The following is a 24,819-nucleotide window of genomic DNA, read 5'->3' as shown; positions in this document are numbered from 1 at the left end:
TGCTTTATAGTCACCCCATCTCTTAGTTTTTTCACCCCCAATGCCTGGTTTTGGACTCTTTGTGACGCAGAGCCGAGAGGAACAATGTTTTTTTAACAAGATCGGCTATTGTGTTTTCTATTCCAAAAGAAAATTGGAGCAAGCTCCCATTACATATAGAATATTGGAGATTGTCTCACTATTGGAAAAAGTAGAGGAAGCGCAGTCCCGATTACCCCGGGCATTGAAGCCAAAATAGCCTGAGCTTCCAACTACATTCTGTTTGGAGAGGAAAAATTTAATAAACAAACAATTCATTAATTAAATTCTCTCCAAAAACTTGAGTTTGCAATTACATGGCTATTTATTCTGAAGGAGCAATTACATGGCTATTTATTCTGAAGGAGGAAAACTCTAGAATTTCTCAAAGAGATAACTCCTTCCTAGGAAATTGAGAAAAATCCTCTCAATTTTAGGAATCTATCCTAACTACTTAATCTCTAGCAATTTCTAGAAGTCTCCACCAAATTTAAAATTTTCTAAAATTCTCTAAATTAAATACAAAATAGAAGATGCTCCTGCATCACTTTGCCAGCATCCCGTTAATTCTTTCGCATGATATGAATAAAATTGATAAACTTGAAGGAGAGCGCGCGGTCCTTTTCTCTCCTTATAACCTCTGTCAGCCCCAGATTCCTAACTTCTGCTGACCCTTTCATCCACGAAATGACCGACTGAGAGTCCCGAACAAGTGTGAACGTTGAGCCCCCAAATTCTAAAGCAAGTGCCATCAGAAGGTAAACTTCTCTGGATTCTGCTAAGTAGTTAAATCCTATCCGTTCCACATCCAAAAATCAACCTATGACTTTCCACAATAACGATGGTGCTACCTTCTTCTCTGGTCCCTAGATTGTCCCTTGAAGCACTGTCAAAAAATTCCAAAAAGAACAGATCAATCAAGATCCAGAGTGGACAGAGCCCTTCTTGACTTCTCCTTGGAATTTTTCTTTAAGACGGGATGAGCATTTTGAACCCTGAACGGCATGTCTAATGGTGTGCACAGTTTATCATTAAAGATGTCCTTTTTTCTACTAGTCTAGCTAACCCATAAGACAAAGATTGGAAAGGAATTGTGTGCACTGTATATTTCTTATTTCATTATTCTGCAACCAAATTTGCAGGGCTTCATCAATAAAATCCCCTTCCAACCGCCTCTCCTTTCCTTGAATCTTTTTGTAGCTGCCCAGACTTCCTTAGTGATATGCCACTTGAAGAACAAGTGATTTTCTAATTCACTGCTTTCCTTATATAGGTAGCATAGACCTGACCCTTGTCACCCGCACTTCTTAAGATCCAAAGTATGACCTTGTTTGTCAAGATAAGCCACAATAAGATTCCGGCTTTATGAGGGCCTTTCAATTTCCACAGTATCTTGAACCACCACCTACGGTCATTTTTCTGTGCTTGCAGAAAAGTGACAACATAACCCTTCTTCACTGTATACACTCTTGTTTGCTGTGCATACCGATGTATCCCTTCCGTCCCTTAACTATAGAGGCTCTTCACTGTGTAGATTCCTGTTTTCTGCCCTTACCAATGTGTCTCTTTCAAACTTTAACCCTAGATTCTCTGATAAGCTGAACCCTGCAAAGACTTCGCTTATCTGCAGCTGCCCCTCCCAATCCCAAGTGATCAACAATTATTCACCCACAAGTGGAAAATAATTTACGAGGAAAATTGTCATATCAGAAGAGCATAGCCTCTATGCAGAGAGATTGATACCCTTTGCTGTTTGGCTGTGGTTTATTGATTAGGATGAGGTGCTGCCATGCAAATAGCCCAGGTTCAAACCTCGGTCAGCGGTGAGTGTAGATTCCGTGTGTGTGTGAGGAGGATGGTGTTTGACCTCCCAGAGTTGGTTTTAACTTTTCTCATTGTCATCAAAGGGCCTTAACACATGTGTGACGGGCCAAATCAAGGGGATGTTTTTTTTTTACAGAAACGGGTAGTGGATATATTAGATACTTGGCCTTAATGCCAAAAAGCGGATTACAAAAGGAGAGCCTAATGCCACGAGTACCGCACAACCTTGCAAGGCCGTGTTATTTATGCTTAGCTCATATCTCTTTTTAGTTGCTACTATGTGGTCAATTTCAGAGATTTTCCCAAGTTTGTGGATACATACATACTGATTTAACAATAGGCAGTAAAACATAACAGCTCTCTAAATTAAGGAATTGGTTCCCATGTTTCCTGTCCGCCTCTGAGCAAAGCTCCAGCCGTAAGAAGGGCTGCTTTGTTGGCTTCAATGTCTGCCTCCTTGTTATTAGCTCTCAACACGTGGTAGAAATTCAATTTCTGAAATGAGTCTCCGAGATCTGTTATTCTGAAAATCAGCCTTGCAAGCCTTAGGTCCGTTGGCTTAGCATGTGTCACCATAGTGTTAATGATAACCTGAGAATCCCCAATTACATTAGCCTCCCTGATGTTCAGCACTTTCAAAAGCTTGAGCCCTTGGAAAAGAGCCAAAGCCTCAGCTTGAATGCTAGAAGCGATGCCCAGACCCCAGGCGAAACTGTGGATCCTTATGCCATCTGGATTCAATATTACACCTCCAGCGCCAGCTCTTCTAGGATTGCCCTTTGCAGCCCCATCAAAAAATAGAGAGTGTGATTTGTAATCCATCGCTGAAACTCTTTTGCTGTAACTCTTATTTGCCAATCTTTGGGGAGGGAGATACTATTTGCAATTTTTTGGAACTGAAGATCAAGAGAAGAGCCCCAATTTATATCTTGTTGGCTTAGGCTTAAATCGTCTTTATACTCTCTCAGGCACTCTTTTAACTGGCATTTAATCTTAACTACCACGAGCTTGGCATCCTGTTCGTGGTTTCTGAAGATCCTTTTATTTTGCTCAAGCCAAACCTGCCAACAGATAATTTTAGGGAGAATAGACCAAGCAGCTCTGATAGTTTTATTTTTTGGAGGGGGACCGGGATACCTTTGCAGCCATTTAGCAAAAAGATCAGGAATGGAGGAAGGCAAAGCGAAGTTGGAACTCAAAGATCCCAGCAGCTCGGTCCAAATATGCATTGTGAAAGTGCATTCAAGCATCAGGTGAGTTACGCTTTCCTGGTTTTCCTTGCAAAGGCAACACCTTGAAGGGCCATGGAATCCTCGCTTCTGAAGATTATCATCAGTCAAAATTTTGGAGTGGCATAGCAGCCAGTTGAAGAAGTCGATTTTTGGCAAGGAGGGATTATGCCATATCCCTTTCCACGGTTCTGGGTTCGTGGCCACATGAGGGTGCTCACACAGCTTGGCGTAACCATGAGATACTGTGTATCCACCAGCCTGCGCACCCCATCCTCTTGAGTCACGATTTCGTGCCAGCGTTGGAGCCAATCCGTGGAGCTTGGATAACAGGATCTCGCGCTCCATAAACAATTCTGGGGGCGTTTGAAGATTCCAGCCAGCCCAGCGTGAATCTTGCCAGACGGAAATGTCCCACAGGGAACGCATTCCTGTCTCGTTCATCCATCTGCGCAGCGCTTGGAGTGAGCTACAGTCTCCCAGCGGCTCATTGTTCATTATCCTGTCTGTCCAGAGGTTGATCCTTTTTCCATTACCGGGAATCCAGTAGGCATGAGCATTGATGAGAGGGCAGGTTTTGAAACAGAGCTTCAGAAAGGGCGTATTTGGATGCGTCTGAGGGTGGTCTAGGCAGTAGGAGTGCTGGCCTTTGAAATATTTTTTCCAAAGAGCTAATTGCGCCCAGCCAGGGTTAGGAGCAATAATTCTCCAGATTAATTTAGCTCCCATTGCAATATTATGGATGCCAAGATTTTTGAAATTCAAGCCTCCTTCCAATAGAGGTTTGGAGATGGATTCCCAGTTGACTAGCGGAATCTTTTTCTCATTCTGCTTACCCCCCTTCCAAATTTTTTTTCGAATGATCTCCTCCATTTTTCCGAGAATGCTAGTGGGAGCAAGAAGGACAGAAAACTGAAATAAGGGAAGGTTGTTAAGAACATATTTTATGAGAACAGACTTACCAGCAATGTTAAGCCAGGAAAAGCCCCAGGCAAGCAATTTGATCTTGAATTTCTCCAATTGGGGGAGCCAATCTCTGCTGTAGGCTCTTTTGAGAAAAACAGGGAGGCCCAAGTACTTGAAGGAAGTCCAATTTGAGGAAGCTGCGAAGCCAAAGGTTCTGGAAATGGAGTTGAGCAAGCTGGGAGTGGTGTTCCAACAATAGATATGACATTTTCCATAGTTTAGACTGCTTCCCGAGACCATACAAAACTCATCCAGAACTCCTTTAAATTTGGAGGCCATGAGCACAGAAGCAGCTCCCAATAACAAGGTGTCATCTGCAAAGAGGGCATGATTTATGTTTTTAACGCCTCTTGCTATGTAGAGCCCAGCGATTTCCTGATCCATCATTTTTTTGTCTAAATAAAAACTGAGGACTGAGGCTTGAAGAACAAATAGAAGTGGTGAGAGAGGGCACCCCTGCCTGAGCCCTCTTGTGGCTTTGAAAAAATCAGCAGCTCTGCCATTTACTAACAGGGCAATCCAAGGCTCCGAAATGCAAGCCCAAATCCAGTTTATAAATTTCTCACCAAATCCAAGCTTATGTAAGACTTTCAGTAGAAAACTATGCCTAACTCGATCAAATGCATTTGCTAAATCAAGTTTGACAACCATACCTTTTTCATTGCGGCTCAGACTTGAGTGGATTGCCTCTTGGACTAGAATGAAATTGTCCACAATCTGTCTACCTTGAATGAAGCCTCCTTGGCTTTCCGGAATGATTTTGGGGAGGATGAGCTTCAATCTATTAGCGATAACTTTGGTAATCAATTTATAACCAATATTACAAAGCGAGATTGGGCGAAACCTGCTGAAGGAGTTGGCTCCTTTCTCTTTGGGGATGAGAGCAAGAAAAGCGGAGTTCATGCTGCCTCCGATTTTCTGGCAAACTTGGGACTTTAGAACCATTTTGTAAAGATATTTTTCCACAATCGACCAGCAAATTTGGAGGAATCTGGCTGAGAATCCATCCGGCCCAGGGGCTTTGTCTGGGTCCATGGCAAAGAGGGCATCCTTGACTTCATTCTTGGTGACTTTAGCTTCGAGGAGATGGTTCATTTCAACAGTAATCAAGGAGGGGACCACATCCATCATATCAGAGTTTTGGTCCAGATTTATATCTTCACTATACAGACTTTTAAAATGAAAGGAGGCTGCTTTTTTGATGTTTGTATTATCCTTGTGGATGGTAGTGCCATCTTTGATTTCGGAGATGGAGTTGGTACATTTCCTTGCCTGAGCTTGTTTGTGAAAGAAGGAAGAGTTCCTGTCCCCTGCTTTAAGCCAGAGGCTACGTGACTTAAGCCTCCAGTATTCTTCCTCAGCTAGACAAGCCTTGTGATAGTTTTGCTGGAGCTGGGCTTCTTTATCTAGAATCTCTTTTGTTATATCAGCTTTTTCAGCCTAGAGATGGTGAATTTCCAGTGTGCGTTGAATTTTTTTTCTTTCGTTGGCTGGATTGGGCAGAGATTTGGCCCAACTTTTCAAAGCCCTTTTCACTCTTCTAAGCTTCTCCTCCCAGACGAAAAAGGGGGAGCCTTTGACCTGTTGCAACCAAATGTCCTTAACTAATTGCATGAAGCCAGATTCCTTAGCCCAGAGCGGGCTAAATTTGAAGGGAATAGGACCGAGATCAAGCTGAGACACGAGTTCCAGCTTGATGGGTTTATGATCAGAAGTGCTGCATGGGAGAATGTGGACTCTAGCCTCTAATCCAAGCAGAAGAAAAGAGCTTTGAAGAAAGAATCTGTCCAACCTGGCAGCGATGTGACCGGGTCCAATTCTTTTATTAGTCCAAGTGTACTTGCCAGAAATTGGCTTAATGTCCAGCAGATCCCAGTCCTGCATAAGGTCCTCTACCCATTCCCTTGCCAGGTCGCGAACAATGCTGCCTCCTCTCTTGTCAGCTGACAGGAGAGTGAGATTAAGATCTCCGGCAATGATGGTGTTCTCAAGATTAACGAGGTCTTCTTGGTTTCTTATGGATTCCCAGCAGGCCTTTTTTTCCCCAGCGTTAGGGACATACACATTGAAGAGACTAAAAATCTCTTTTGAGTCTAAGTGCTGCAATTTTAAGAACAACCAGTGAGTATTGAGGGTCTTAGAAATGACTGAGAATTTACTTGCGTTCCAGAGGGTGCCCAACCCACCGGAAGCCCCTCAGGCTGAGATTGCTTTCACCTCACATTTATTCCAGAGTTTCTTACTTACCTGAAGGAAGACAGAGTCCTCCAGTTTGGTCTCCTGGATGAGGAGTATGTTAGGAGCTCCTGTCCTTATTAAACTTCTGATGACTTCTTTGATTCTGCTCCCCATACCTCTACAGTTCCAGGAGACAATCTTCATCATTTGTATTTCTGGTTGGCTCCCTTGGAGCCTTGGGGCTGGTTTCTCACCATCTTTGGTTTTGACGCTAATAGCTTTTCGAGAGTTGGCTGGTTGCCTTGGAGCTTATCTTTGAAAGTTTCCTGCTCTCTTTTTTCCCAATCTGTTTTGCAGCCTCTTGTGGATCTCCTTACCGAAGCTTGGGATTCTCCTATTTCGCCTTCTTCCTCCGAGCCTTCAGATTCTTGCTCAGCTTCCTCGACTTCTACAGTGTTTCCTTTGGAGCTCTCAGCAAGGCTTGCCCCCTTGGGAGAAGAGGGGGTACCTTTTGCGAGGGGGGATGATTTTTGGGTATCTGCTTCCTGTGTTTCCTCTATTTGCAAGCTTAGAGGGGCGAATTTATTTTCTTGCTCCATTCTGGAAGGGGGTTGCTGAGGAGGGGCCTGCTGGGGGCCTCTTTCGTTTGGACCAACATTCTTTTGGGTTTTCTTGGCTCGCTTGACCTGGTTCCAACCTTCTTCTTTACCCTTATCTGATTCAGCATTGGATGGGCATCCTTTGGCGAAGTGTCCATAGACATGGCATTTTCGGCATTTGAAGGGCAACTGCTCATAATCTAGCTTCTGCAAGTGGGTCCAGCTTCCTACTTTGATTTTGATGGCTTCCGGAAGTCCCACCTCTAGATCTACTTCTACGTAGATTTGGGCACAGTCATATTGATCTTTGTTATTTGCCCTATCTATGAATTTCCCGAGGGCGTTGCCGATGTGTTTCAGCAAGTCCCAGTTCCAGCAATGCACTGGAAGGTTTGGAAGCCTGACCCACACCGGGACAGTCGTGGGAACGTCGACTGCAGGGTCGAAATCCGATGTCCATTTGTTGAGATAGAGACCCTGGGGGCCCATGAAATAGGGGCCATTCTGGAAGATCAGATCCTTGTTGTCCTTAGAGGTGAATTCGAAGAGGAAAAACCCTCGTCCTAAGAAATAAGAAGTGACGCTATTCTTGATCAAAGGTGCCCAGTTCTTATTGACCCAGATCTCAGTGGACTTAGGAGAAGGCCATAGACCGGTGAACTGGCCAACGAGGGCTCGCTCAGCCAAGGACAGGGCGACTTGGATCGGGGTTTCTGGCGGCAGGGAAATTTCAGGAATATCCTCGAGCCTCTTGACAAACTTGGCTGCTTCATTCTTTTTCTTCGGTGGCAAACCGACCAAGAGCCGAGAGAAGGCTTCGGCAGATGGAGGCGGTGAGGGGGGGAGGTGGCCTGCCTGGGGTGAGCCCGGGGCCTCCATGGGGGCGAACCCTAGCTTACAAGCCCCTCTCAGCAGCAAACGAGCCTAACAGGCAAGCTCTCAACCTCAGGGATAGTCGCAGCAAGGCAGAGGGCCCAGGGCCGCGGGGCCGCAGGGCAGGAGGACCTAGGGTGCAGAAGAGGCGCCGAAGCGCAGGCAGAAGACTAGGTCTTCATGGGCTGCACCATCGCTCCAGGTCGTGAAAAAACTATGTTAATACCTATATCGAAATCAAGGGGATGTTAATATAGTACTTTATCCTTTTATTTTTATTACATTGTGCATATGTTCAGTTGACACAGGGAGTGTTTGAGAAAATGTTGTGTGAGTTATGCAGTGAAGCTTCACTTTCAAGTGCAGAGTGTCATCTTGCTGTGTATTGTTCTTGCTTTCTGTCTGTCTCTGTGTGTTGAAGGTATGTCCTGCATGCTTTGCATTTGCTTAATATTTGAAAATGGTAGACAAGAACTGTGATACGTGCTATTTATTCATGTGTTGTCCTGATGTGTGCTTATACCTACAACAACTGTAGTTTCGTGAAGCTCTGAAAATTCCCCAGAAAAGTTGCATTTCTGTTCACAATAAGTTCAATTCTGCTGGATTTTAGATCAAAATCAGGATCGGGATATTTGATCCCAAGCAACTTGACAACAAGCTGATATAAAGCTTTCTATTACAGTCCAAGATGAATGATATTCCAAAAACATGCTCAGATTATAGTTTTCTCTAACAGACAAGGCTTCAATGCAAGGGTAACTCCATGAGATGTGTCCAATGCTCGTCCTCTAAGCCTCTAAGTACTCCAATGTTCTTCTTAAGCTATGTGCTCCACTGGATCTAGTCCCCTTGTGTGAACACTGTCACAACCCAAGTGTCCCCAAGTCAAGTCCATGATTCCATGTGAGCATCCAAGCTACCCCATGTTGTCTAGGGCTTAACGCTCTTCTCCAGAATACGAAATGCTCCTCCTTCAATGCAGGGTGTTATCTAAACAAGGAATCTCATCAATGTTGCCAACATATAAAATGTAACAATGCTGTTTGAAGATCTCGAATGTTAGACTAAGTCTTAATGTTATGCAAGCATCCAATTGAGGTCACCGAGTAAGCCGTCTCCAATTTATAAATCCATATACCATGCACCCCAAATCTCATGAAGCACCCACAAACATGGTATAACTATAAACACCTTCAGAGTAACCCCAAAAGCTAACAATAACCACATTCCCGAAGCCATGAAGTGCTTGGTTATCATGCTAAGTATTGATGACTTAGCAAATGTAAGTTTTGTCACATTCTTGATATCATATCTTTCAAACCCTCCTTGCTAGGTGGAACCCCATTATAAGAAGAACTTTTGTGAAGATTGATAGACAAATTTTGTTAAACTGTCCACAAGACCATAGGTCACATGAGACAGAAAAAATATGATTACAGCTTGTGTGACTTGTAAATTAAGCACTAGAAAACAACAAATGAAGAAAAGAAAACATGTATGTACCCATGGGACAGAAAAAATATGGTTACAGCTTGTGTGACTTGTAAATTAAGCACTAGAAAACAACAAATGAAGAAAAGAAAGCATGTATGTACCCACCAACGGTTACCTTAATTGACAGAAAGCAGCAAAGAAAACAAGAAGGAAACCGTGATGGGCAGTGCATAATTACAATGCAAAACTATGAGAAAATTATGGATACAGTGTAGGTTTTGATTGCTCTATTAGAATCTTCTTTAACAACCCTTTTCTTGCCCACATATATATCCCAAATTCCAATCAGCCTTGCAGTGGCCATTTACTTGATCGTTTTGGAATGTTGCTTCGCGGTGCTTGGCATGGCTTTTGGCCCCTTATCTGATGTGCAACTATGTGGTGCAGCGAAGAAGGAAGTGTTGCTTTGTTTCAACTTCATTGTTCCTACATATACTACACAACCTTTCCTTCCACAATTCTCCAAATTGCTCCCATCTTCTTGTTTCACACCATACCCTGTAGGAACTGGTTCTTACTTGAGCCATTGCTTGTTTTTCCCACCATGATATATTTAGTTTCAAATAGTCTTGCATTTTGATTCCCCCCTGCTTGTTGAAGTTTTATTGGCATGTTTCTTCCATTTCCTCTTGCTGTAGCATTTTTGGATATGAGTTTTCAGTTTTTTTTTCCCTTAATTTGTGGGACAGCTGCCCTCTTCTATTCTCCAATCTTTAAGCCAAATTCAACAATAGAGGTCCCATGATTTCTTCCGTCTTCTTTAACTACACTTAGGTGATTTTGGCTGAAAGCCTCTCATTGTTCATGGTTGGCATTTTCTGCCTATATAAAATAAGCTTTTTAGGCATCTCCAACTCTATTGGATGCAATCTTGATTCTTCAAGGAGTATCTCATACTCTGTGCTGTTTTTCATTTCTGTGCTGGCCATTATTATATATGTTGGAAATTCTGAGGGGGGGGGGGGTGAATCAATATTTCTTTTACAATTGTTACTTTACTAGTTTAGATCACTTATAAACAGAACACAAAATGAACAATATAGAATAAATAATTTTATTAATCAGAAATAACGAGGACTCCAATCCTCTTCTTTACAATAAATCAAGTACAATAATGTTTAGTGCTCCAACCCTAGATGAAGACACCAATCTTTCAGACTTAATTGAGCCACAGAACTGATTGTCTCATAGTTAAGATTTTGACCTTCTTTTTCATTTCTTTGCTCTGCTCTGCACCTTGCACCTTATTTACCTCAGATCCGAACTGTTATTCATTCTTCTTGACCGCAGATATATGGCTAAAAAGGACGAGCTCAGATGGGTATTTATACTTGTTTGAATGTTTGATGAAGGGTCATGTCGGTTGGAAAGGTGTATTGAGCCTACATAAGTCGGCTTGCATAGGCTGGCAAATATATATATATATATATATATTTTTTCAAAGAACAATTTCTCCTTAATCACAAGGAGTTAGGGGGCATATGAATATTCATTGGAATGGATTTTAAGCCCTCTACAAGCTGATGTAATCAGCTTATCAAGACATTGTGTCTAATGTCAAAAACATATTTTTTTCTTTCATAAAAATATATTTTTATGACAGACTTTTAGGGTTATGAACATTTGGAATGTGGATAGGGCTTTAGGGTAATGGATAAGATTTAATTTATTTATGCTAGGATGTAATTATTAGGGATTTTATGGTATTAGGATTAGGGTTTCAACAGGACTAGGGAGCTAGGACTTTTCAATAAAGAGCTAGTCTACAAGAAGGCTAGAAATGATATCATGGGTCATGAACTAGAGTGCTAAGGTTTTTCATCAAGGCTAGATTTGAAGGGTTTTATCATCTTAATGGACCTAGGACAACTTTTTAATCATAGACCAAGGACTTCAACAATGTTAGGGCATATGTCATCACTTCATATGTCATCATGTGTCAAGGAGGATTTCATGGAAGGGGCTCCTTCATTTAGTCATTATTAGGCCATGCTTCAACAAACTAAGGCTTGCCATTATATAGATAGGGATATATAGCTAGGGTTTCATGTAGAGCAAGAATTTCTAGGGTTTGCATCAACAAGGGTTTACACATGGGTTTTTTCCAAATGTTTGCTTCAACAATGCACCTGTCATATTGACATCAATGACAACTTTATCCAACAATCTCCCCCTTTGTCATTGATGGCAATATTCTCGCCCTTTCAGCATTCTCTCCCCCTTTGACATCAATGGCAAATGGGCTGTCTCGACAACGCCTTTTTCCAACAAGTGCTTCCCCTATCATGTTTCTTCTTGTTACGTTGCTCCCCCTGTCATCCTACTTTCCTTCTTTTGGCAATATGGTACAAGAGATATCTTTGCGTTTCTTCATGATAAACTAGCTCCCCTTGCCTGCATAAGCTCCTCTTGTTCTTATTTTTGCTTATGGAACCCAAGAGAAGAAAGGTTGCTGCCTTTTGATCAAGTGGAAGGCATCTTCAACAATGGTCCATCGAATGTGTAGTGAATACACAATATCATGCTTTTCTTCAATAGAATTGCTCCCCCTAAGCTTCACATGCATGGAAAGGAATGAAGTAGATGAAGATTTTCTTCAAAATTATCTGAGAGATGATCCATCAAGAGATATATGTATGTTTCTCATAGCATGATTGTCCATGTGTGATACGTCAAGGGTTTGGCTTATCAAGGAAGCATCTTGTAAGAATGGTCAAATTGTCACAAGCTCCCCCTAACAATATGATGATATCCTTTGCCTCTTGCATCCTTGACACCTTCTGCATACCTTCTTGGAGTAGGGTTTCCTTTAAGGTTATCTTGATTAATCTTCTTGCTTTTGTTGGAACTAGGGGCATCAACATCTATTTCAAGCTTCTCCACATCCTTGTTGCTTGATGCATTAGAGTTTGCATCATTTTTGCTTGAGGGTTCACCTGCATAACCAAGACCTGATTTATCAAGGGGAGAACTTTGATGACTTAGAATGTCATCTAGGGTTTGAGAGCTCTTTAGACTCTTGTTCAACTGATCAACTTCTTTCCTTAGGAGATTAATTTCTTCTTTCATCATCTTACATTCTTCATCCTTCTTTGCTAGATGGTTCTCCATTTCTTCCTTCATCCTTGTTGCTTCACATGATTGGGCCTAGAGTGAGGTGACATCTAATTTTAATTTGGAGATATCTTCATCCTTTTCTTCTAGTTGGCATGTCACGGTATTTCTTTCCTTTTCTGCTTCATCAACTTGTCCTTCCATGAGGGCCAAAACTTCCATCACCTTTTCAACTCCTTGTGCTTGTTTCTTCACTTCTTCCAGTTGAGATTTAAGGTAGGAGACCTCTTCCTTGTATTAACCAATTTTTGCTTCAAGTTTATTCAAGTCCTTATGTCTTTGTTCAAGATGACCTGATAAAATGTCTTCCCTTTCCTTTGCTTTATCCAACTAATTTGTCATGGATATGACCTCTTCATGATGTCTTTTCTTGTTTTGATGCAATTCCTTCTTAATCTTGGTGAGCTTCTTATCTCTTTCTTGTACTTGAAGCTTGAAAAGGTCAACTTCCTTCCTTGTCTTGTCAAGGTCATTGTCACCATCTTGTGCTTGCTTCTTGAGCTCCTCATTTTCCTTTTTCAAACTACTTAGCTCTTCTAGGGCAACTACAAGTTTTGCCTTGAGATCTTTGAGATTTTCTTCATCTTCTTTATCTTCTAGGTCTTCCTTGCTCTTGGTGTCTTCAACTTTGCTCTCAACTTGTCTTTTCTAGTTCTGGATCATCCTTGTGCTCTTGGCTTTCATCATTTGAGGTTATGAGCAAATGTCCTTTTGAATGAAGATCTTGAAGATTTTCCCAAAGCTCTTTTGCTAATGAACATTTCTCTATTTTGGCCTTTATAGGATTTGGAAGGCCACTCAAGATTGCCTTAATTTCTCTTGCATTAAATTCCTTGGACTCTTCTTCCATTGTGCTTCCAGTAATCACTGATTCCCAAACTTCAAAACCTTGAGCCATCAAAAAGAATTTCATTCTACCCGTCCATACTTCAAAATCTGATTCCCAAACTTCAAAACCTTGAGCCATCAAAAAGAATTTCATTCTACCTGTCCATACTTCAAAATTTGTTCCTTTCAACACAGGGGCTTTGTCAACCTGGTTTTCATTTGAATTCTTGACTGAGGAAGAGAAATCTTCAAACGGTTTGGAGCCTTTCTTCCTTGATCTTGCCATTTGTGTTCTAAGGATCTACCTTCTAGTTGTTACGCTGTGAGAGAAGGTATTGGCTCTAATACCAATTGTTGGAAATACTGAGACTGGGGTGGGGGGGGTGAATCAACATTTCTTTTACAATTGTTACTTTACCAGTTTAGATCACTTATAAACAAAACACAAAATGAACAATATAGAATAAATAATTTTATTAATCAGAAATAACAAGGACTCTAAAACTCTTCTTTACAATAAATCAATTATAATAATGTTTAGTGCTCCAACCCTAGATGAAGACACCAATATTTCAATCACCAGGCTCCAACCTGTACTTTGCCAAGCACCAACTTGGACTTCACGAGGCTTCAACCTTTAGGGCTCCAACCCTATCTTCCACAAGGCTCCAACCTTGTCGTTATGAGGCTCCAACCTCTAGGGCTCCAACCCTCTTCATTGGCACATGCTCCAACTTGAACTTCTTGAGGACTCCCATCCTCTAGGGCTCCAACCCTCTGCTGCAACTCTTTTAGTACAATGGTTCTTCTAGACTTCGTATGTCTTCTGCAACAATCCCTGATCGTCTTCTTCAACGGCTTCCACCTGATTTTGCATACACTTGGGCCTCAAACTTTGCAGACATGCAGTAGCACCTGTGTAAGGAGGATTTGGAAGAGGGAATGCCATGTCATCCAATCCCATATCTCCATTAACTATATTTTGGAGTAGAAAGAGGGCTTTTCAATCCCTTTGGATTATTTTACTTGTACATGTATGCCAACTCAATTTTGGAATTCAGTAGTCTAAAAAGGCGACCTTTTGGCCTTTTTCTAGGTTGATTTTCTGATTGATTTTTACCTGAAATATGGTCAGAAATTGGGAAAATCATAATTTGAAATTTTGAAGTTGTTTAGTCTGCATAATTCAAATGTTTCAGAGGTTTTCCTGGGTGCTGAATTCATTTCTGCATTCAAAAATGCAATTAAAACATCAGAACATTGTGATTTCACCAACAATCATGTTGCCGAATTCTGGAAAAAAAAGCCCAAAAAATTGCTGTGTTAAACTACACCTTTTGAAATAGAAGAGCTCCTTCAAATATGGATCTGCGAAAATGGCATGGGCCCACCACAGATTCTCCCGATTCCAAGAGCCGTCTATTGTTGGGCCATAATTATTTGGTTACTTTGATTTGAATCGGTAGGAGGGATATCGAAAGGCTTTTCAAAAGATTTCCCCAAGATTCTTGATGTCCTTGTTTTGAATGGTTTATGCCCCTTTCAACGTATATTTGGGGTATAGGCGGAAGAATTTACAGTCAACAATGGTCGATAAGCATGTTCTTGATGTCCAGATATTAGGCAAATGTTCCATATGGCTTCAACAACCACGTTGCTACAACCCATTTTTCTTTCATAATGGAAATTCCTTTTCCTTTATGCTGTTCCGTATGGCTTCAACTACCATATTGCTACAACCCATATTTCTTTCACAATTTAAATTCCTTTTCCTTTATGCTTGGTTTGTGTATGCAACCCTTTGTGCTCATCGTGGTGGTTAGTTTCATAATGCTTAGCATTCCAATAATGCTAACAGTCCAAGCTGCAAGTAAGCAATTGATGATACAGATAAACTAAGTGAGATAACCTTGGGTGATTCGCTGCTAGATGCAAGGGAAAAATGTGGTTAAACTGGAATCAGGCCAATGAGGTTGGAAATATAACTCTTTTTCTTCCTAATTGTAGTTACTGCGATGGAGTTGGGTCATAATACTTTTTGATTTGTTGTATATTACTTATTGAGTTTACTGTATGTCAATGTCTGGAAATCTGATTTAAATGTAAGAAAATAATCTTTTCCATAACATGTCCTTCTGGATATAAAGGCACCATATTCTGAGAATGCTAACAGTGCAAGCTGCAAGAAAGCAGCTGATGGTAGATAAGCAAGGCAACAGTAGACTGTAGCTTTGACGAGGAAATGCTTTTTATTTTCATTTTTAACCCTTTTTGGGATGGGCCGTTACAAAAAAAAGTAAATGGACTAGTAAGAGGAGCGTTACCTTGTCTCTCTGCCTCTTTGCGATTATTTGATTGCTGATTATATTTTCCTATCCAGTGATACTTTTTCTGGATGCTATCAATCGTTTCAAATATTACACACTGAACTTGCTTGAATTGAATTTTCCTTCCTATTATATCTCTATATCTCTAGTAATCTTTCATGATAGAATCTTGGCTTCAAGTCGATTCTCTATTTGTACTCTTATTTCATGTTAGCCCTATTTTAGTCATATCTCAGTTTTATTAGCTTTGGAGTTGCATTTGCACTCCCACATGTCTTGCATTTACACTGGATGTATCCTTTAGTCCAATTGACCTACTTTTGTGGTCACCCGAGGACGTTAATAAAATTTTCTTATCTTATTATCGAGTGTTTTAGAGATTGCTTCTTTTGTGTTCGAAATATCACTACTGGGGGATATCAAGACCTGCTTTTTCTGGACTCCAAAAAGTTATTTTTAAGGTAATTTTATGCTTATGTGCTAGACATCTATTGCATATTTATTGGCTATCATGCTAGCAAGTAATATACATAATAAATGATCTGCAGTCTGACATTTTTCAGATTTTACTCGTACAGTGTTTTTATATAAATGACAGTCTTCTAGTTTGGCTTACTTGAAACTTGATTTTCCTGTAAACTAAATTTTTGTAAGAATGTTTATTGAAAAGATTGTTGGGTTAGTTTTTTTTAAGGATGATACTTCCTCATGTTATTGGAAGGATGATTGTAATGACAATTTCTATATGTGGACCAAATTTTTGCAGGGCTTCTCTACTGAAATGGCATCGAGTGAAGTGAATAATAAGCAAGTTGTCTTAAAGGATTACATTACTGGAATGCCGAAGGCGTCTCATATGTCATTAAAATCTACAAAACTTCCCTTGCAACTGAAAGATGGATCACAAGATGTGCTTGTAAAGAATTTGTATCTATCATGTGATCCTTACATGGGAGGCTGCATGAGAAACTTTCCTTCTTATTTTACACCTATTTTTACGCCTGGATTGGTGTGATGTGGTTGCCTTTGTTTTAAATTTATTCTGTTACTTGAATTAAATTATTTTATGTGCAAAGTTGCAAACGTGTCCTTTTCTTCTGTTCTCTTTTGTATGTAAGTTTGCATGCTTAGTACATCTCTTGGGAAAACATTGAAAAACAGTGGGTTCAAGTAAGCAGTTTGGAACCTGATTCATGAATTTTGAGGGACCCCGATTTCTTTTGAGTTTTTTTGGTAGGATTTTTAAGTTTTTCAATGTACTGTCAATCTTAGTTGTTTTATGTCTTCTAAGTTGCTTGCAATTGACATATATTATAACTAAATCAAATAAATTACTTTAGGTACTTTAATTTTTAGTAGTTTCTTTCACGTACCACTTGACATCAAACTTGATATTTTAGAAAATGATGGATTTTTTTAAATCTAAATCTGTTTGCTCTCTAGTTAAAAGATTCAACCAAATCACATCAAATACTTCAGCAGAAAAAAATAATAAATTTATGTCATTCTATTTTAACTTAGAATTCTATCGTTCTATTCTATTGCTTTCATTACCCGTTTGCAATAAATGAAGGACGTGTCCTTTTTCTTGTTCTAGATCAGGATAGAGTCCAATGCAATTCAAAAGATGTAACCAAAACTAATTCCATTGTAGGATTAGTATCAAAGCTTGCATAACATTATCCAGTATATAAATTCAATGTGCAGGTGATAAATGGCTATGGTGTTGCAAAGGTTGTTATTTCAAATCATCCAGACTTCAAAGAAGATGATTTGGTAATGGGTATTACTGGATGGGAAGAATACAGCATAATACCTGGGGGCAATCAATTGCAGAAGATCAAATATACGGACATACCTCTTTCGTATTATTTGGGAATTTTAGGTAATTGCTTGATTGGAAGACTTTAATTTAGGTAATTGCTTGATTGGAAGACTTTAATTTTCAAACCATTTAAACAGATTCATTATGGTCCAGATTTGTTCTTTTAAGTTTTACTACTAAAAGTTTTTGTTTTGTTTTGTTTTGTTTTTTTTTAATTTATAAAATATTTTCTAAATTTCAGCATCTGTCTTCATTTCAGTGGATGATACCTTTAAAGTAATTATATCATAGATATTTATTATCCATTCTCATAGACTAGGGAATGCTTTTTTATTATTTAAATAAACATATATCGGAAGAGAGATTACTCTGATGTTATATCTGTCATCAGGTATCTATAATTCTAAAATAATCACACATCCCCAGAACTTAGCAACACCGCGAGGATCACATTAACCATGGTTGAAATGCATTGACAAAAGGAATTAATGTCATAGTTGAAAGGAATTCAGTGTGTGTTTCCCCACTTGGATTCCATTGTGTTTTTCTAATACATTATTCTTCACATACCTTTTGTGACCTATGTTGCACGAAACTTCTAGGAACCTGACATTTCGGGATGTACCTGTACCTGAAACTCTAAAACTCAGTCGGAACTTGGTCGAAACTCGGCCATTATGTAATCCTCTATGAGAGTTAATATAGACTTCGTTTTCCTTCTGAATTGTCATCTTATTAGAATAAATGCTATTTTAGTGATTAATGCTCATTCGGATAAGATCGTCTGTGAGCTTATTAGCAATTTCTTCTTAGAAACTTGCTGTTTCTATTTCCTAGTAGAAACTTGCTGTTTCTATTTCTATAAATACATTTGTATTATTTATTAAGCTTCATTGCTCATTGTAAATCAATTCAATCCATTCATTGATTATGGTAGCAGAGCTCGGGTCTAATTCTATTCTGGAAGAGGCTAAGTAGGAGGGTTTCTCCATCGATTCACAGAATTCCTCACTCTTTTCTCTGTGGAGAGAGAAAATAGATCTGCCATTCTGTGCAGAGAAAAAATGTTCTTCAGATAGCGATTCTGGTGAGTCGAATCAATCGTGTAAACATGAGGGTTTCTAGTCCTTCGGATATGGTTATCCTTGTGTCCGCATGTCTTGACACATCTCGATTTGTCACAGTTTCTGAGCCGCAGTAGCACAATAGTTAGGTTTATTTGGAGCTCGAGCCAAATGCGAGCCCTCCAAAAATTCTCGAACGCCAAGGCGTAGCCTAGGCCAAAAAGGGGGACTGGAAATATTTTTCAACCAGCAATTGACCTGCCTTGGTTTTACCTCACTAGAGAGTCCGAACTTGTTCGTCGTCGAGGAGTACTGAACACGGGACCTCCATAATCGATACTGTGGATGGCACTGTCGAGCTGCAAAATTGATTTTTTTCCTTGAAGAAGTTTCGTTTCTGAAGGTGTCCACCCAGGAGGCCGCGTATCTCAATGTTGAAGAAGTCCGACAAAGGACGTGCGTGATCATTATGCAGGGATAATCAGGGTGCTGCACTTCGTTTTGGCTGTAGCCTTGTGTCCCTCTCCGGGATGTGCAGTTCTTCCTATATTACTCGCACTCAGTCTTCACGTTTAGTCTTCGTCTTCTGCTTGTAAGCCATTTTGAACCTGAGTTACTTTGCCTACGAGCGGCACCGGGATTTGCATGTCCCCACCTTTCTGGCGCAGGAAGTCAATCCTGGTGGACTATCGGGGCACAATTTTTTTATTATTATTCATGCCCATCGAATTGGTAGCGGAAACCACGTTTTTTTTAGCATAAGAATTACGCTAAAACAGTCGGCGTGGCGTTGGTATTCTGCTTAATCATTCTATTTGAGCGGTTTCAGCATGGAACTTTAGTCGAAACGCTTGGTGAGTGTCATTTCTCGAATTAATTGTTGGCTGCACAAATTAAGTCAACGTAAATTCTCCAGATTGCATAATCGGTGGGGGCCGAGGGCATTTCCTTTTCAGCCTTTTTAGAAGTCGGTGATTGGACGTGTATTTTCAGTGCATGCAAATTTATGCAGGCGTAATTATTAAGCGTGGGGAATTTTTGCACTTGTCAGATTTTGTTCGGATAAGCCAGCGTCTGCATTGAAATCTGTTCCGGAGTGTTGTTTTCTGTGTCTTGGGAAATGTGCAGATGGCCTCGCTAAGCAACCTGATGTTGGAAGGCAGTTAGCGTTTTTAATGGCACCAATTATAACATCTGGAAACAGAGAATGTTGACCATTTTTGAATATAGGTGTCTTGACCAGCTTGTTTTGGGCAAAGAGCTCAGTCCTGGTACAGCTGGTGCCAATCAAGATAAGTTTGATGATCGAAATCAAGAGGCTGTTATGCTTCTCAAACTCTCTGTGATTGATGATCAGTTACCAAAGATTCCTTCTGGCAAGACAACTGCTGAAATCTGGCAATAGTGGAGGGAACTGCACGAGACATCCGACAAGAGCAGAGCTTTCTTTCTAAAGAATCAGTTGTTCTCCATCATGATGGACGAACGTATGTATTTACAGGAACTTCTTAACAAGATTAAAGACATTCGAGATCAGCGAGAAGCCATTGGTCGGACCATGGAAGAAGAAGATATGGTAGTAATCACTCTGAAAAGTCTACCAAAACCTTATGAGCACTTCATAGAAACACTCAACATTACCTCCACTAATGTTGATCTGAAGTTTCCGGAGTTATGCACCAAAATTCTGCAGCAGGATCGTTGGAAACAACAATTTGGTAGTGGTGCTTCATCGGCCTCCTCAGAAAATGCTTTTGCTGCCAAATATCAGTCCTCTTAGTCCTTTCAGCAGAAAGGTTCTTCTCAGTCTTCTGATCCTGCTAAGAAGAAAAATGTGTAGTGTAATTACTATCACAAATTCGGCCACATGAAGAAAGATTGCCGACAGAGGATTGCTTCAGAACAGAAGAAGCAGGGAGGGTCTCATCAGAAAGCAAATGTTGTAGAACATTCCGAGCAGAAGGAATCTGCCTTTTATGCTTTTATGGCTAAGAGGTTCTTAGATCATGCCCCGTCTTTTGCCTGGTACATTGACTCTGGTGCATTACGTCATTTCTCTCACAGGCGTGACTGGTTTACTGACTTCTCATCTTTCAGTTATTCTATGGTATTCGACGGAGGTGAGGAGTACACAGTGGTTGGCAGAGGTACAGTTCAGATCCAGTCTGATGGACACACACTCATTTTCCTGAATGTGTACTATGTTCCTAGCATGGAATTTAATCTGTTGTCTGTCAGCCAGATTATGAGGAACTCTCCTCAGCTCGATGTGGTGTTCAGTGCGCACAAGTGCTCCATTATTGACAGGGAAACTTGTCTTACAGTTGCTGTTGGCCCAGAGGATCATGGCTTATACAGGGTTCTTGACACTGGTGATTCTCTAGAAGTGGCTCTAGCAGTTCGTGTTTCTCCCATCAGCACTCTGTGGCATCAACGGTATGGGCATCTAAATATTCAATATCTCTCTCAGCTATCTCGGGAGGGACTTGTGTTAGGGTTACCTGATATTTAGACTCAGCAGTTGGGAGTGTGCGGTGCCTGTCAAGCTGGCAAGCAACATCGGTCTTCATTCAAGGATGGAGAATCTTGGCGCGCATCTAAGGTACTCCAGTTAATTCATGTTGATATTTGTGGTCCTATGAATACATCTTCAGTTACTGGTTGTAAATATTTTTTGCTTATTGTAGATGATTTTAGTAGAAAGTGTGGGTGTACTTTCTAAAACATAAATCTGATGTATTTAGTATCTTTCAGAAGTTTAAGTCCTTAGTTGAAAACGAGTCTGGCTGTAATATCATAACTCTTAGGACCGATAATAGGGGGGAGTTTTGTTCTTCTGCTTTCTCCAACTTCTATGATACCCATGGCATCAAACGCCAGTTAACTACACCCTACACTCCTTAGCAGAACAGTGTTGTCGAACGTCACAACCGTATGATTGTTGAAATGGCTCGTTCCATGTTACAACATAGGAGTGTTCCGAACAAATTTTGGGCTGAAGTAGTGTTTACTGCTGTCTATCTTCTTAACCGATCACCTACTCAGGCTGTTAAGGGGAAGACTCCAGAAGAGGTTTGGTCTGGCCGTAAGCCTAAGATCAGTCACCTCAAAGTGTTTGGCTCGGTTGCATATGTTTGTATTCCGGTTGCTAAGCGCTCTAAGTTGGATTCCAAAAGCCAGAATCTCATGATGATAGGGTACAGTGATCACCACAAGGCCTATAGGCTTATAGATTTAGACACTGATCGTCTTATCTTCAGTCGGGATGTAGTATTTGATGAAGACAAAGGGTTCTTTCAGTCCCCTCCTTCTGAGCAGTGTTCTGAGGATCAACCTCACAATGTTCTTCTTCCTTAGGTTCACCTGATGGGAGGGATGATGCAGCATCAGTATTTGATGATGCACTACCTGAGTTTCCTCAGGAAAATAATCCTCCTCTCGCTACCCCTGTTGTTCTTGAGCCTCCTCCACCTACTCCAAATATTGGTTCTTCTACTCTTTGGCCTAAATGGTGGGCTAAAACTATTGGTGATCTCCAGGATAATGAGCTCCTTGAAGGTAGAACTTCTAGAAATAAGAGCAAACAACAGCCTACAGTAAATTTTGCTCTTATGGCTAACCTACATAGTGTTTTTGAGCCTCAAACCTATTCAGAGGCTAAGGGTATACCTGAGTGGGAACAGGCTATGGAAGCTGAATTCCAGAGTCTTCAGAAGAATCACACTTGGACCCTTTCTGATCTTCCTGCAGGGAAGAAGCCCATTAGCTGCAAATGGGTGTATAAAGTGAAATACAAAGTTGACGGAACCCTAGACAAGTATAAGGCTCGCCTTGTTGCTCGAGGGTTCTCACAGAAGGAAGGCATAGACTATGAGGAGACCTTTGCTCCTACAACCAAGATGAGTACCATACGGCTCGTCCTTGCCTTAGCAGCTCAGTTCAGTTGGAAAGTCCATCAGATGGATGTAAAGAGTGCTTTTCTGAATGGTGACTTACAGGAAGAAGTCTACATGATGCGGCCTTCAGGATTCAAGGTTATCGGTCAAGAACATAAAGTCTATAGATTAGTCAAAGCACTCTATGGTCTGAAACAAGCCCCTCGGGGTTGGTATATGAAAATTGATAAGTACCTAACAGATCATGGCTTTCAGCGGAGTCCATTTGATGCAAACCTGTATATCAAACATAATGGTGATTATATTTTGTTTGTGGTTGTCTATGTGGATGGCCTTATCATTACTGGCAGTTCAGCACCTTTGATCCATGGGATCAAACAGGATTTGTGCAACACTTTTGATATGACAGATTTGGGACTTCTTCATTACTGTTTGGGGGTTGAAGTCTGGCAGACTGAGAACAACATCTTTCTCTCTCAGTCCAAGTATGCCAGAAGTCTTGTGGACAGGTTCAGAATGCAGGATTGCAAACCTGCCATGACTCCTATGGAACCAGGGCTCAAACTTTCAGCTCAGTCATCCTCACCACTTGTGGATGAATCTTTATTCAGGCAATTAGTGGGCAGCCTCATCTACCTTACTGCCACTAGACCTGATATCAGTTTTGTAGTGAGCTACATTTCAACCTTCGTGTCAGCTCCTAAGGTTGATCATTGGATAGCAGCGAAGCGTGTGCTGCGTTATGTGAGTGGCACTCCTGATTATGGACTTCTGTACAATCAGAGTTCAGATACTACACTCAGTGGTTATACAGATTTCGACTGGGCAGGTTCGGTTGATGACTGTAAATCTACAGCTGCGTATGTGTCTAGTCTGGGATCCGGTGTTGTCACATGGACTAGTAAGAAGCAGCAGGCAGTGGTTCTCTCCTCGACAGAAGCAGAGTATCGAGGAGCAGTTAAGGCATATTGTGAGGCATTTTGGCTTCGACGTATGCTTGCGGATATGCATGTTTCCCAGGCAGGTCCTACTCCCTTGTTTTGTGATAATCAAGGAGTGCTCAAACTTGCCAAGAATCCAGTCTGCCATGAACGAACTAAGCATGTGGAAACCCATTGTCACTACATTCGACAACTTGTTGAAGACGGATCCATTCAGTTGCTGTATGTTCCCACAACGGAGCAGCCAGCAGACATTTTCACCAAGCCCCTTGGTCCTGATAAGTTTGTAAAATTTAGAGGGTCTATAGGTGTTGTAAATAGATTGAGCATTAAGGGAGGGTATTAGAATAAATGCTATTTTAGTGATTAATGCTCATTCGGATAAGATCGTTTGTGATCTTATTAGCAGTTTCTTCTTAGAAACTTGTTGTTTCTATTTCTTAGTAGAAACTTGTTGTTTCTATTTCTTAGTAGAAACTTGTTGTTTCTATTTCTGTAAATACATTTGTATTATTTATTGAGCTTCATTGCTCATTGTAAATCAATTCAATCCATTCATTGATTACATCTATGGGTCTTATTCCCTTTTTTCTTGAAAGATAATGTGTTATTCATTTATTTATAAATTTCTTTATATATATATAAACATATATGATGTTTCAACCAACATTTTAGCTGACGTTTTCATTATTGGGAGGTGACATTCCTAAACATACCCATTTCGGAAACTCTGAAATATTTCGGCGTTTTGTGCAACTTAGATTTTGACCCTATTACATCCTTGGACACTATCATATATTAAAGCTTGTGTTCTCTTTAGGTTTGGAAGCATTTGTCAACACATACATATCCATGAACAATATTTCCTTTTCATTATGGGAAAATTTTGCCTGACACGCCTTTAACGCATTTACTAATCATCCTCCATAATACTATGGAGAAAGTCCCCTATCCTCATAACACTGCTAAGCTCCTAACCTTTGCACATTAGGAACATCCATTGACAATTAGTCTGAGAATATCTTCATCCTTTACATTAAGTATTGGAAACATCTGTCTCGTTGGGGTAACTGAGTGGTTGGCACAATGGGATGTTATCCTCTCCACCTGGTTTCAAATCCCACGGGGGACATTTTTGGCCCTTTGTGATAAGTCTCAAGGAGTAGGCTCCCTCACCCTCATGGAGTCTTGACTCTTGCTAAGTCATAAATTCCTGGTATATCTGGCTTATGCGATGTTGGGTATACTTTTGGTGTTATAGTGGCAGCTGCTAGATTTGATCTTGGGCCTTGCCCAAATTACTCCAATGAGGTACCAATTCACCATAGTAAAAAAAGAAGAAGGATTGGAAACATCTTCAAGAAGTTTCATGCATGTTTTTGCTTTTTGAGATGAACTCCTATGCTGTATGGGCCCTCAAAACATAGTTGGCAATTGTTGGATCATTGTCCTTGACCTTGGATAAAGAAGCTAAAATTCCTCAGAGAAAGTAGCGAATGTAGTGTTAGGAAGATAAAACTTGAAGTGAGGCCTTTCATAGTGTGGGAAACATTATATGATTATTCATGTTTAAAATCCTATGCTGTATGGGCCCTCAAAACATAGTTGGCAATTGCTGGATCATTGTCCTCGACCTTGGA

At 40.6% G+C, this 24,819-nt stretch overlaps 1 protein-coding gene and 1 pseudogene across 5 annotated transcripts in view; one reads left to right on the top strand and one right to left on the bottom strand.

Moving 5' to 3' along the window:
- Positions 1–24,819, top strand: part of LOC149232958 (2-alkenal reductase (NADP(+)-dependent)-like) — a 38,007-nt gene that overhangs the window by 1,448 nt on the left and 11,740 nt on the right. For 3 of the 5 annotated variants that reach the window (XM_089376612.1, XM_089376614.1, XM_089376613.1), the window contains exons 2-3: positions 16,220–16,462; positions 17,161–17,338. In XM_089376612.1, coding sequence (XP_089232738.1) covers positions 16,235–16,462; positions 17,161–17,338 — 406 coding nt within the window. In that variant the 5' untranslated portion in view covers positions 16,220–16,234. Of the gene's footprint in view, positions 1–15,821; positions 15,915–16,219; positions 16,463–17,160; positions 17,339–24,819 lie in introns of those variants that run through there. The other 2 variants (XM_089376615.1, XM_089376616.1) reach the window with 2 other exon arrangements.
- LOC149232959 (U4 spliceosomal RNA) lies at positions 18,503–18,630 on the bottom strand (annotated as a pseudogene).

Source organism: Pinus tabuliformis, chromosome J (genome assembly GCF_031772625.1).
Source record: "Pinus tabuliformis cultivar Carrire ecotype Pingquan chromosome J, CPIR1, whole genome shotgun sequence".
NCBI lineage: Eukaryota > Viridiplantae > Streptophyta > Pinopsida > Pinales > Pinaceae > Pinus > Pinus tabuliformis.
This window is presented reverse-complemented; position numbering and strand designations above follow the sequence as displayed.